Source organism: Limanda limanda, chromosome 1, assembly GCF_963576545.1.
Source record: "Limanda limanda chromosome 1, fLimLim1.1, whole genome shotgun sequence".
Lineage (NCBI taxonomy): Eukaryota > Metazoa > Chordata > Actinopteri > Pleuronectiformes > Pleuronectidae > Limanda > Limanda limanda.
Genome location: NC_083636.1, coordinates 18,617,957 through 18,631,628, shown reverse-complemented (window position 1 = coordinate 18,631,628; position 13,672 = coordinate 18,617,957). Strand labels below are relative to the sequence as shown.

The 13,672-nt window shown below is 44.8% G+C and overlaps 1 protein-coding gene across 1 annotated transcript in view; it reads left to right on the top strand.

Moving 5' to 3' along the window:
- magi2a (membrane associated guanylate kinase, WW and PDZ domain containing 2a) overlaps positions 1 to 13,672 on the top strand; it is a 187,019-nt gene that overhangs the window by 56,784 nt on the left and 116,563 nt on the right. The window contains exon 2 of the mRNA XM_061076314.1: positions 778 to 894. Within this exon, the coding sequence (XP_060932297.1) occupies positions 778 to 894 (117 nt within the window). The remainder of the gene's footprint in view (positions 1 to 777; positions 895 to 13,672) is intronic.

Genomic DNA, 13,672 nt, shown 5'->3' with positions numbered 1-13,672 from the left:
TATAGCAGAGTAGAAAGATGGAGTGTTTGTTGGGTGAAGGGGAGGGGGGCGTGGAGCAGATGCTTATTTTAGCTCGTTGTCCCCTTTCCACTCCCCCATGGGATTTGCCCTTGCCTTTCCATCTCTCTTATCCCCCATACCTCCATTTCTCTGTCGCTTCTCCATCTCTTCTTTCCTGCTGAGCCAGCGAGATGTGCTGGTTTCAAAAAGGGGGGTGGCCGGGGGGTGGGGGGGAGTCAATTCACACAAGTGGGAGGGAAAAGGGGGATGCGGGTGACTCAGGTGAGGGTGAGGGAGAGGAGAATGGAAGGAAAAACAGCCCCCAGGGGGGGAGTTCGCCGGGTGATTTATGTGTAGACATTTCTCCACACGTGTTTGGCCACGGCTCCACTTAACACCTCCACCAATCCGTGGCTGCACTTGACAGATGCTGGATCTGAGAGAGGGGGCAGAGTGTGTTCATTAGTGTTGGCTCTGTTTGTTTGAAGGGATTTAGCAAATTCAAATTGTTTACCGTGGTGTGCATGGATTTCTGGGTCATTTGTCGCTGCAGAGTCTGGAGCTTCCTGTGCTCGCTCCTTGAACTTCTGGAAGTTGCACAGAAAAACACTCAAGAGGCAAGCGATGCTTCCTTGAGAATGATTAGAGTTGTTTCCCCCCTTTTTATTTCTTTACCTCTGCTGGGATGAAAATGTACAGCCGAACATGTCAGAGTGATTGATTCGGTGGAAGAGGTCTGACTCTGATTACTGATTACTGCCCCTTTCGTTCCTCCAGGGGGCGTGATAGACAAGGACCTGCGCCGCTACCTCAACCTGCGCTTCCAGAAAGGCTCCGTGGACCACGAGCTGCAGCAGATCATCCGGGACAACCTCTACCTCCGCACCGTCCCCTGTGAGTTACCCTCCTCTTACCCTTCCTTCACTTTGCACCCTTGCTGCCTCCACTCGTCTCCTTGAGTGAGACGCTTCTGGTGTTTGTCTCTGTCTCGCTGGAAGAAGTGGGCAACTGAAATGAGACCTGAGATCTCCAGGGTGCCCATAAGCTCCAGGTTCACTCAGTGCCAGTTTGTTTGTTGTAATTTGATTAAGTCTTGATTTATGTCACTCCCATGACACTGTGCCACATGGGATCAACAGATTAAAGAAAGAAAGGGGAAATTAAAAACAGCAGCAGATGCCAGGATATCACGATTGATTACGGGTTAAACCTGAACAGATATACTGGATCCTGTATTTCCCATAATGCAACTTAATTGTTTTGTTCAATCCAGCAGTCTTTCCCTCTAAAAGACCCACTTGCTAAATCATCAGCTGTGCAAATCTGCTAATGAAAATAGCTTGATGCAGCTGAAAGCTCCTGAATAAGTGAACCTTGAGTTGAAAATGTTTTGTCATCACCTGTTTCCAAGGTCAAGAAAACATACCATCATATTTGTATGTTATTACCACACAAGCCGACCGGCACTGGTTGGGTTTCTGGAGCTCCGGCAAAATAAATGACTTCCAAAATGCTTTGTATAGTCAAGACCAGTTTATAAAAGCACACACAGTTTGATGAATTGCTGTCATTGGGGACAACATACTCCAGACATGTTAGGTTTCTATCCGAGTAAGAGCTTGTGATGAGGTTCTTGCTCCCCCCCCCCCGCTGCTGTGACCTTTTGCCGTCAGCTCTGAATCCCTCAACTATCAGTCGGCGTCTGTCTATCGATTATCTGCTTGAATGTTGGTTTCGGTGGAATCGGGGCTCGTCTGGAAGTTTTACTCTTCAGAATCAAGTGTTGACTCCTCCGCTCAGCCTGTGATTTGCTCCATTAGCTGCTTCACAAGAGCACACAACCCCGAGCAGCCGAGAGCGACACAATCACAGATATGATTTGGAGGGATTTAAGATATCGATAACTGGTGTTTTTATGTTGAGGGCAGCTATTCAAACTCCTCTCTGGTTTGTTTGTGTGTGTATTATTCAGTCCTGTTCAGCCCAAAGCGCCTGAGTGGGCTCCGACTTGAAGATGTTTAACCCATATTCCTTTTTGACTCCTGTTTCGCATGTTTTTGCTGAATATATATCCCATTATTCAAAAAGGTTGCAATGTGAATGGTTGTCTCTTTGTGTTTTTGTTAGCTTAGCACCGTGTTGTGGCAATTTTCCTCTAACAACCACTCACAGAGCCGGTGGATCGGGAGAAAGAGGTCAACAGTAAAAGAGTGAGAACAAATGCGGAGAGAGACGCAAAAAAGGGAAATGGATTGAGGAATGAGGCCTGATGATAGGACACATGCTAACTACATAACTAAATGGACTGGCAGATAAACTGTTGCAGAAAGAGAGCTAAGGGGAGGTTAACCGGTGCATGAATGGAGCCTCAACAATGGGCCTCAGTGCTGCTGAGAGGGAGAGAGCTGGATGTTTTATATCTGGATGGATGGATGGATGGTTGGAAGGCAATATGGCAAAACAAACCCTTCACCTGGAGCTTTCAGGTATGCAGAAGGTTTGAATCCCAGCTTGGCCTGTTTCCGTGACATGCAGATTTGTTTTAGGTTAATGGCCCATAGGTTTGATTGGTTGTCTGTCCTTTTACGTTGACCCTGGGATACGTTGTGTCCTCTCCTCTCACCCAGCACATCCCCTGCAACCCTCAAAGGATAAGCTGTATAGATAATGGATTGATGGATGGATGGATGGATGGATGGATGGGATACATGTGCATTTGTGAAAGTGCTTTTTTCCTCGAGTGTATAGCATCTGTGTTTTTTGTTATTATCGGCACAGTGGGGCCGAGGAGCCTGAGACCAATTTCCCCTTCGAGTGGTCTCAGACTCTTTGGATCCTCCTCTGCGTCTGTTGGCATTTCGGCCACGACTCTCTTGGAAATAAGAAATCTAGATCCCATTCAACCAAAAGGTCAATTGAAAAAATGTAAGTGACATAAAGCATCCGTTAGTACAACGACAAACAGGCTGAAGGTTTGATGGACGGATAAGAGAGAATAGATTCGAGGTGTCCTGTCGTATGGGGGGGGGGGGGGGGGGCACACAGACAAATAGATAAGCTGAAGAATACACTAGTGGCAGCTGTTTTGTCTTCACAGGAATCGTGTCCAGGATTCATTTTATGAACTCAGACATTCTGCCTGTGTTCTGACCTGAGGAACCAGGGTTTTAATGTAGTTTCCGGGCCAGACAGCCTGGAGTCAGTACTTTACAATGACCCCACATCAGAGATGGCTGAACTGAATATTTCTCCGTGGACAAACAGAAAACCTTGAGGTGGCAACAACTTGTGTGCAGCATTCATTTATTACTGATTTTTATGCTTTTGGGTCCATTATGTTAAAATACTAAAGTCAAAGTGAAATAAGTAATGAAAGGTGTTTCTGGACTTTCCCGTCTTGCTTCCTACCTCTCCAACATTCAAGGAGACATTACAGTCACGCAACAGTCAAAAATAACTTTCATACTCTGCAAAAACACGTCCAAAACCTCAGCCTTGCTTGTTGAAGCTCAGGTCACAGAGGTATCTGAACATGATCTCCTTCTCCCCAGCTCAAATTCCCAGCTCCTCCAGAGGGATCCCTAAGAATTCCCAGGCCAGATAGCCCCTGTAATCCCTCCAGTAAGTTCTGGGTCTTCCCCATGGGTCGGTTCATTAGAGGCTCCGACCACGTCAACTTTCTGGTTTTGACATGAAGGAGCAGCGGTTCTATTCTTCAAGCTCCCTCTGGATGTCTGAATTCCTCACCAGGTCTCTAAGTCATTCTGCTCATGGATTGCACCTTTTGATGGGATCGAAAACGCAAGACCATTTCTGGAGATGGTCCTGGTTTTAATCTGTACAGTATAATACATTGATTGATAAGACACTTCACAACCATTATATGCCTCGATGACATTCAATTCAAAGAAAAAGGATGAAGTATTCACACTATTCAAAGAAAGGTCATCAGTCATCACCAGGATAATGGACCCAGATACAGATCACATGTTAATGCCAGGTGCAACTTCCGCCTTTGGTTCAAAGCGTTGGTAAAGTGCAGATTCAAGAAGATGAAGCCAGACAATAAGAAAGTCTTATCTACAGTTGAGAAACAGAGATACATCAGTGCCTGGTAAGATTTATGATAAGTGATAAGAAACGAGGGGACTAGGGAGAGAAAGGAGAATTGTAAGTGATAGATCTGAAGTAGATCATCACAGCAATTTAAACATAACCCCTGAGTGGTATAGAGGAGCCATTCTTCTGGGGGGGGGGATGGAGGCTGACGGAGCAGACAGTCGGAGAGCCACTGCCACTCATACCAATCACAGAGGTTGGACGGAGTCGGCCGGGGCAGCTCGGGCTCTGCCGGCTCTTAGACAAATTGCCTGGTTGAAATCCAAGGTCAGGGCGTTAATAGCCCGAGCCCATGTGAAATCAGGCCTATCGTAATCCACATAGATTTGATGCGGGAGACGGAGAAGCAGAAAGGAGTGAGTGTGTGTAGACTAGTCACGAAGCCTAAGTGGGCTACACTTGATCCAGAATGGCTGAATTATTTAGAGACTTCTGAACTGGAAAACATGGTAATTAATTATGTGGCTTTCTTTAATCTGACTTTTGCACAGTTTCGGTCGTGTGTGTTTGTGTGTGTGCTTTTCATTTTGGAGACCCCAGAGCTGAGCATAAAACTATTTAAAAACACTTTTTAAATATATAAACTAATATCTGAGTGTTAGACTTCGCAAGTGTGTGTTTTAAACTCAGTCAGTTAGAGTAAATAACTTGAAGGCCGGGCACATCAACCGAAAGATTAAAAAGAGAGCGCCTCAGGTTTTTCCTCCTAATTCTAAATCAAATATAAATATGTGCAGAGCCTCCGTCGCGGGCAAATAAATAAGAAATATGAAGGTCATCAGGTTTATATGACTAATTTCCCAAAAGCCACAGAGTCTTTCATGGGCTCATTATATTTGTTTGTCGATATTTGCTCGGCTGCTTTACTCTCCTTCTTCTTCTTTCCTTCAATTCAATTCTTGTTTGCAAACTTAGATTTTACATAATTTACAATGCAGAAAAGACGTGCACCTATATCTTAAGTCAGACTCTGTTTGGTTGTATTGTCGTGTTTTCTATTTATTTAGAGTTATTTATAATGAACTTCATGATTGGTGTTTCATTTTTAGCAGTTTGTAGGTTTCTAAATTAATGAACCACATAGCATCCATCACATTTAACAGCTACACTACTTGTGTCTAAATGCAAAATGACAATGATTCACAATTGAGATTAAACCTGGATTCTCTCCATTAATATTGAAATATAAAGTAGTGCTTGCAAAAGACAGCACATTATATTAGAGCCTATAATAAAGTCCAGTATACCATTGGATTGGATGTATACAGTAAGGTGAAATGTTGTGATGCATTAAGTTTACTGCTCACTATAGAGTAAACTGGCAATGACGATAAACACAAGGACAATAAACCTGACACTGCACCTGAAGCCTGTAAATCCAAGATGTTGCCATAAACAGAGCTCCTCTTTGCTTTGCAACATTATCCACGATGCTCTCATGCAGCCTGTGGCGAATGGGCGAAAACTCTGCCATGGTTTTTTGTCGTCCCTTCTGCTAAAAGCTTGGCTACCATGTAGAGAAAGAAGACTTTGATAATAGAGGAAGAACCTTTAAACACAACATCCACGTCAACATCCACTAGTGGAGACGTAAAGTTTACGAAGGGTGTGATTGCATGTTCCCCACGTCTGTTTTCCAAAGTGCGGCTCTGTCGTGCGGCTCTGTAAACCTGCGTGTCTGCCCCTCGCACTCACTGCATGTCTGCGTGTGTTTGTGTGCTCTAGCCTTTACATGCGTGCACAAACAACATATGCCCTAATAGCAGGAAGTGGTGGTTGAGCCTGTGAGTTAATGGGTATTCCGATGCCCACAGGGGCATCGAGTTTGTGTTAATGGCTCGGGCAACTGTGTGCAATGCTGATGGTGTTTTACTAATGAGAGAGCGACTGCACGTCCATCTGTCTATCCACAGTTGTTGGTTTGATCGTCCCAGAGTCTTGGAGCAAAGCAGGAAATATGAATTTCTGTGCGTCTCCCTCTTTCTCCCCTGCTGCTCTTTCCCTTTTCTGATGCTTCCTCCCTTTGTTATCAGTTGTATCTCCCCGGAACCAACTTCCTCTTCTCTTTTTCTTTATTGTGAATAAGCGTGTGTTGGTACTAACAAGATGTCTGACTGAGTATGCATTTCAATTAGTTCAATTTGGTGCTCATCGGAAAAGGCCAACATGCAACATAAGGAGTCTGGTAAGAATTCTGCATGATGTTATTCACCTGGAATCTTTATTTAAGCAGTTTTCAGACATGAGGTCGGAAATCGTGCGGAAAAGAGAGGCAGCTGCATCGATCCCAGCTCCTCCCCTTATCGCTAAAAGCTCTCAAATCTCCTCGTCTTCAAGTTGACGTCTTCGTCAGTGTCTTCTATGTATATAGCTCCTCTTTTCCTCCCGGGGATATTTGAATTCTTCCAGTTTTTTGTCCATCGCTTGGTGGACAAGTCCCTGAAATTGTCTGGAGCATCTGACTCGGACATCTGCGCTCTTACATGCAGACCCTGCAGAAAAAGGTATAGATAGGGGGCCTCACTGTGGAGCTCTGAGCTGGAGCCCTCATGCAGACGAGTCAGAAGTGGACTGAGGCTCTTTCAGATCCAAGGGGACTTGAGGTGAAGCTTTTTTCCTTGTCACCTGCTGTTTGTTTTGCCGGTGGATTAATTTGCCTGCTTATATTTCTCTGTCTGACAAAAGGTTAGACGGATCAGACAATTACCTCCAATCAAAAAGCTCCTTCTCTCTCTCATCCCTCCATTTATTCTCTGTTCTCGCCCCCCCCCCCCCCCTCCTCTCACTTACTCATTGACTCATTGGAGGCAGGGTGGGGTTTCCATGGAAACTGTTTCCACTCCCCGTCTGCGTCAAAGGCTCGACTCCTCTTAAACTCTCAGCCCGCTTTCTTTTTCTTCCCCTCCGCCTCCTCCTCCTCTTTCGATCCCTCACTGTCCTCAACACTACACATAAAGGGAACTCGTCCTCCATAAGTGTAAGAGCATCATAGAGGTTAGTTTAATGTCAGGGTTAGTTGTAGGATAAAGTAAGGTTAGGTTTAAAGCTCAGTTTAGGTTCCGGTTAGGTTAAGGTGAGTAGTAACCATGGTTAAGGTTAGAGTAAGTAAATGAGTACCGATTAAATGTCGTCTGGAGTCATGGAGGTGTGTGTGCGTGTGTGTGTGTGGGCGGGGGGGCTGGAGGTGACTGACAAGGCGGGACACAGATGTGGATGTGCCAGGTCGTAAGTGTGACACAACACTAGATGCTTGGCGGCAGATGTGAACGTCTGACGTGACGGAGAAGAGGTGTGGAATTTTCTAACTAATTGGACAGCATCTCAGACAGACACACACCACCAGACTGTCCTCTACCCTGCTACACTCCACCCTCTGCGGGATAGACATATCCATCAGGTGGCCCGCCTGCGGTCACCTCATGTCGCGGGCGCTTCCCTTGTCGTCTTTGAGAGACCTTCATCCTTCCCGGGAGAGTTCTGCAAAATTTAGAATTTCACACGACACAAACCTTAATTCGTGTAATATTTTATTTCCAAATTTCTCTTTTTTAAAAGCATTTGCGACTCCTGAACCATCGTTGAGCCGCCTCCCTGCACGCCACATAATTAATTCTTCAATTTATTTATGGTTTTCAATAAGAACTGAGGCAGTGAGGGCTCAGGGGTGGGAACTTAATGGAGCTCATTTCCACCGAGCCTTTGTGCTCCCATGACATGTGCTAGGCTGCAGGTAGATCCAGGAATACATCTGTGAGGTGTTGGTGATGGAAAGTGACACCTTCTTTAATGTCAGAAACTGGAGATCAGACGTGTTGGCTTAGAATGTAGGAAATGGACCTTGGCTTAATTGTGTCCACAAAAGGAGCAGTGCAAGTGTCTCGTTCACACGCGGCTGTCACCGGGGAGACATAACTCCGCTCAGGCAGAACACAGAGGTGGGACGCCATCTGTCAGTCGGCAGCTTGTGTTCTGTCCAAACCGCAAACTGATCAGCGTGGAATTGATTTAAATAAAAGGTGTTATTTAGTGGGTTTTACTGTGAAATGCAACTAGAAGTTAATCCTCACACTTCAGCTGCAAATTCTCACACTCTCATCTCATATTTGGAAGGAATAATATGTCAACACAACCGGTGCATATGTCGGACAATTAAACTTTCTCGTCACCGCAGTAATTATAGTTGAGTCCTCTTGGATAATGTTCGAAAGCAGCTCATTAGAAATTCTCGTTTCCAAGCTTGATATTTTGAATTTCTTCTTCTGTTTTCCAGCGTACACCTGACATTCTTTACAGTCCTTGCATGACACTCTTGTGTGAGCACACGCACTTCCCTGCACGTCCAAGGACAGGACGCGACAAGATGACTTGAAGTGCTTGGAAACACAGTTTTTATTCTCCAAGTGTTGACACTTAATGCTCAACTGGGGAACGGCTCCTTCTTCACTTTGCTCATTTTCTCATGTGTATGTGGACGTGTTGTGTTGAATGCATCTGCAGGTACAGACAGACCAGCATTAACTTTGCTCTTTACTCAACAAATTGCCGCCACACCTCCACCCACTCTCACAGCACATGTTAAAAAGAAGACCTGCAGCAGGAAGAGAAATCTCATTCGTCTCAGTGTCCCTATAGTGTTGTGTTATCAATGCCAGCACTAAAAGTCCAAAAGTTCCGACCGTGCTTTTTTCAAACTGTTTCTCTACGTGCTTGGTTTCCAATTGGCAGCGAAGAGAAGTGCACTAGATAAACTGTAGTTCAGCACAGAGACGAGTGCGCCGGCCCTTTTCTCTGGGAAGGTAAATGGAACCTGCGAAACTTGGAAACCACTTAAAACTCTGGATCCAGTTTAGAAAAAGGTTTTTACTCGAGATGTTCTGATAGCATTTCTTCTTTCCCGATACTGATTCAGATACCTGGACGCTGAAAATCAGCCAAAACCCGAGGTACCGATCCAATAGTGGTGCAGGATGTGAAAAGTGATGTCATTGGTGCATGGCCTATTGTGAGTGTTGTATTTTGCAACACAAGCGCCAGACCTTCAAACTGCAGTCTTGCAAACAGCAGCTCTAACAATGATACTTGCTAGTTGCAGTACGGCACAATGAAGAAAACTGCAGTTTTGTCTGGAGTGAACTAATATCCCTTAAAACATGGTATACGTATATGTGTACTCTCTGATGCAGTATATTTGCATAATCTGGATTGTTCTGAAATGTTTTTCTCCTCCTCTTTAAACCACGTCTTTGTAAACATCCTCCTTGGTGGAAAATCCCTTCATAAAAATCTGGTACTTCCATCACTCCCTCCCACCTGCCTCCCCCAAGGGCTTTCAAATGACACAGTTTTCAGTTGTAGCGATTAGCGGTATCCATCGCCGGGGCCGGAGCAGCCGGCGATGCCGGTGACGAGGAGAGGAGAGAATCCCAGGTCCGTCTCATTAGAGTCGCTCTCTCGCTGTCACAATCCTGTAGTCTTCACCGTCCCTCGTGTTAATTACCGGGGCTGCATGAGTAATTGGCTCCTCTTGGATGTGAGCAAACAAGACAAAGCAGCGTTCAAGGTAACAGACATCACAGGCTTCTTCAGAGCTAATTTAGATGCTCACAAATCAAGTCTTGAGTGTTTGAGATAAAGATTATGACTCGTGGCTTGTTCTTCACAAGGATTTACTCTCCTGTTTATCATTTCTGTTCTATTCTGAAGATAAGATGATATTTGCTCTCTTGTCCTCCCCTCCTCCGGGGTTTTTCCATCATGTCTGGTCAGATGAGCCGGTTGCACTGGTCCCAGCAGCGAGGTGTTCAGTCACCTGGGCCGGCCGTGAGCCCTGCTCAGAGGGTTGTCGATGGATTGTGCTCAGAGCTGGAGCAATTTTGCCCATCGTGCCTCTGTAATATACAACCAATAATTTAGTCTGGGAGGTCTGAAGAGATCCAATCTGTGTTGCCGCCACCACCGCCGCCGCTCTCTGTGGCTTTAGATAATAGCAGGACAACTGCTTACTCTGCTTAGTCGGCGTGCTCGCACAGACATATCAGGGCTCTGATTCTGTTTATCCAAGCTCCTAATGAAATATTCCATCTTCCCCACATCAGTGGGACGGGGAATTGAACGTGCGGAAGCCGCTCTCTCCAGCTGTGACCTGCTAAATGAGGAAAAAGCTATCAGAAGGTCCGATTGTCTGCATCATTATTTGCCGCAATCAGCGCAAATAAGCTTGACTCCGCAAGTATTCAATTTAGAAGGTAATGATTTTAGACCAGACCGTGTTTAAACTTATCTCCGATGGCGAAATGATGCGGCGACTCAGACGTGCTGCTACTGGCTGCACCTTATTGATGTTGAAGGTCTCCAGTGAAACGGTGGACAACTTTTTCAGGGTGTTTCATAAGAAACTGTGTGAAAAATTCAATGGAACTGGTCTTCTATGTGAGATGCTACCTTCTTATATTCCAATGTTCATGGTGCAATGCAGCAAACACCCCGGACAAGTACGTGGTCACATGGTCAAGTTCTGGTCAAGACCATGATGACAAACATCACTTTTTTGATATTATATTCAGCTCCTTTTTAACATTTTAGCGTCTGCTATCATGTTTTTGCCGCTGTAGTGGCCTCGATGCCCTACAGGGCTGATTAAAGCTTGATCTCATCTTCAAATCAGATTACAACATCATACAGTCGTTCTCCCACATGGTTAAACGTGCTGATCCGGGAGCAGCAGGTCGATCAAAACCACGACACGGCTGCTAAATGTGACTTTTGTTCTGAAAGAAGGAGATTAGGGTTTCTGCAAAAATGTGCTCCGAGGTGATCGTGTTTTCATTCATTCATTCATCAGGGTGAAACATTGCTCGGGGGATTTGAGAGGTTGTGTGTTGGAGAACAGATGGACTGTATATTATCACTTCTGAGCTGTGAGAAAAAGAGTTTTTGAAAAGAGGATTTTTGATTGTTCCCTTAGGCCACGAATCACCTTAAAGACTGCAAATGAATAAAGAGACAGAAAGAGCTGGAAACACTCACATTGGTGTTTTAAAGTTGTTAATTATTTGCTCATTATTTATTAAAGGCTGTATTGTGCTTATTTTCATGGATCACTCAAAAACTGCTGGATAGATTTTCACACAACCTGGTGGAAGCATGCGGTGGAGGTCAGGAAATCCGATCATGGGGACCATCCAGGAGATAGGTATTGTTTTTGACATTTCACCAATTTCCCCAGGTAATATTTCAAATAATATCTGTGATTGTGGTTTCATAGAGAGGGAGGATTGCTTCCATCCACTTGGAAACAACGTGTAGCCGAGATGATGAGGACTCAGGATTGTTTTGTTTCGATAGTTCCATCTGACATCGCTTGAATAATCTCAGATTAGTGGTGTAATAATACCAGTTCTCAAGTGTACATCATATTTAAATCCTCTGCAGAGATATGTGCAGTGAATAAGCAGCACTCGACTGTTCCACAGGGTTTAGTTACACTTCAGTCCTGCGTGTAGCAGAGAGTCAAAATGCTTGGGTCATGAGTCACGGTTCTCATTCAGCGATATATGATGTTCAAGACCTCAAATACCTCGTGGTTACTTCACAGTTGAAACGACACCGGGCCAGCGGTGAATTAAACTCCCAAACCAAAAACGAGCAGCAAAAAGCCGAAAAGCTTCTCTCACTGCAAATTAATTCTCCGTCATCTCATCTTTCTCTGCCGTGATCCTGCCACGACCCGCAATCTGTCCACTGTACAGTATTAAAAGAAGAAAATTGTTCACCTTATCACCCAGTTCCACAAAGTGCACGCCGGCGTTCGTTGGATTCCTGCTCACACCAGAGGTATTTCTGCACCGTCATTTTTTGTTCCTCGGCTACAACTCAAACCACAGAGAACTTCAGGCTCTTTTCAAGTGTTCTGCTCCCACCTATCAGTTTAACAGAGAGGGAAAAAAAGTGCATTGCAGTTTATTCAGCCCAGATCTCCTCCACCTCCCTCCCTCTTCCTTTCTTCTCCTCTCTCCTCGGCCGTGTTTGCTTTGATTTGCGGCGTGCTCCGCTGCACAGGACGATGCTTCAGCTGCTAAAGGTTAGATTGTTGTACCGATCAACAAAAAGCGAGTACCTGTTTCCCTTTGTTTGACACGAGCAGCAAACCTCCCCAGACAAACGTACAGCACACTCAACCGCAGACGTGCACGTGGAATGTGCACGAGAGGCAGAGACACTCGGAGTGAAGAGAGTGAGCCGTCGAGAGCCAGCGTTTGATTCTGGCATACTGTTCTGTTTTGGATTCGGTTGCACTTTGGCAAAATACACAAATTCGCTTAGAGAGACAAACAAACCTGGTGAAACCGCCCTGTGTATCTTCGGTCTTTTTTAATTTTTTCTGAGAACATTCAGGTGATGTTTATTTCTTGGCGGTGACGGATATCGTGTGATGAAGTGGTGACAGTATGTTTATCCAGAGAATGCGCAGTGGTCATGATGGTTTTGGAGCCGCAGAATCGAGGTCCCACTGAAACACGCACTTAACCAATCAAGAGTCGATCTCAGCTGTCAATCAGGATGTTTTTAACAGGACCAAATAACTAATTAAAAAAATTGGAAAGAAAAACAGAAACATGAATTATTGAACATGCATAAATGCGATAGGAACTTTGATCTTTTACCGGTTGGTCCATGTCCTATCCACTAACATGGAGAAGGTGTAGTTTATGAATTGTCATGTTGTCCTTCTTTATTCACGGTCATGTTTCGTTGTCTGGTTGTCCAAATAAAAACTCTTTTATCCCTTTGAGTCAAAAGAAAACGTATACATTTTGAATCTTAGTTTAGCTTAGCTTTCTTTGGTCTCCACCAGTTCCTGATGAGCGTGACTCCTTCATAGTATTAAGCTGCTTCTCTCAGTTTGTACTTAACAACCTGAGAGAAGCAGAGAAACAATCAGACCTCTGCCTCGTCTGTTAACAGCACTTCAGAGTTGAACCTTAGTTAGTTTAACTTAAGTCGATTAACAAATCTGGAAAATCTTCACAGATTAGAGGAGGGATTTGATGGATTTTGTTATTTTTGAAATTGCTAGAATATAATTGGATTCCAACCACATTAAGATAAACTGCTGGAGAATCCCAACCCCCGGTTTTACGTGGACCAACACGTCTGCTGCAGCGGCCACGACACAGAGTCTGTAATTTGATGTGTGTAGATATCGGATCAGACCAAACCTGCATCAACATCTCAGCAGGAAGCGTGGGCCACTGGTAGAGAAAGTCTGGTAATAACGTTGAGGTTTGAGTGATGGCATCTGTGGGGACTTGATGAGAGCCAATTATGGGCCAATTATGCTGATTAATGGGATTATGGCTCGTGTCTCTCCTGGTAGATCCTCCCTCTTGTAAATAGATCCTTTCCGTCTCAAACTGGAGCTGATAAGTGTAGCTACACTCACCGCCCCCCCCACCCCACCCCACAATGCACAGTCTCCTAATAAAGAAATGGTGCTTTGTGAATGAAATAAAGATTTTCACTGTTTTTTGCGCTCTGGGGTTTCTTTTCCATG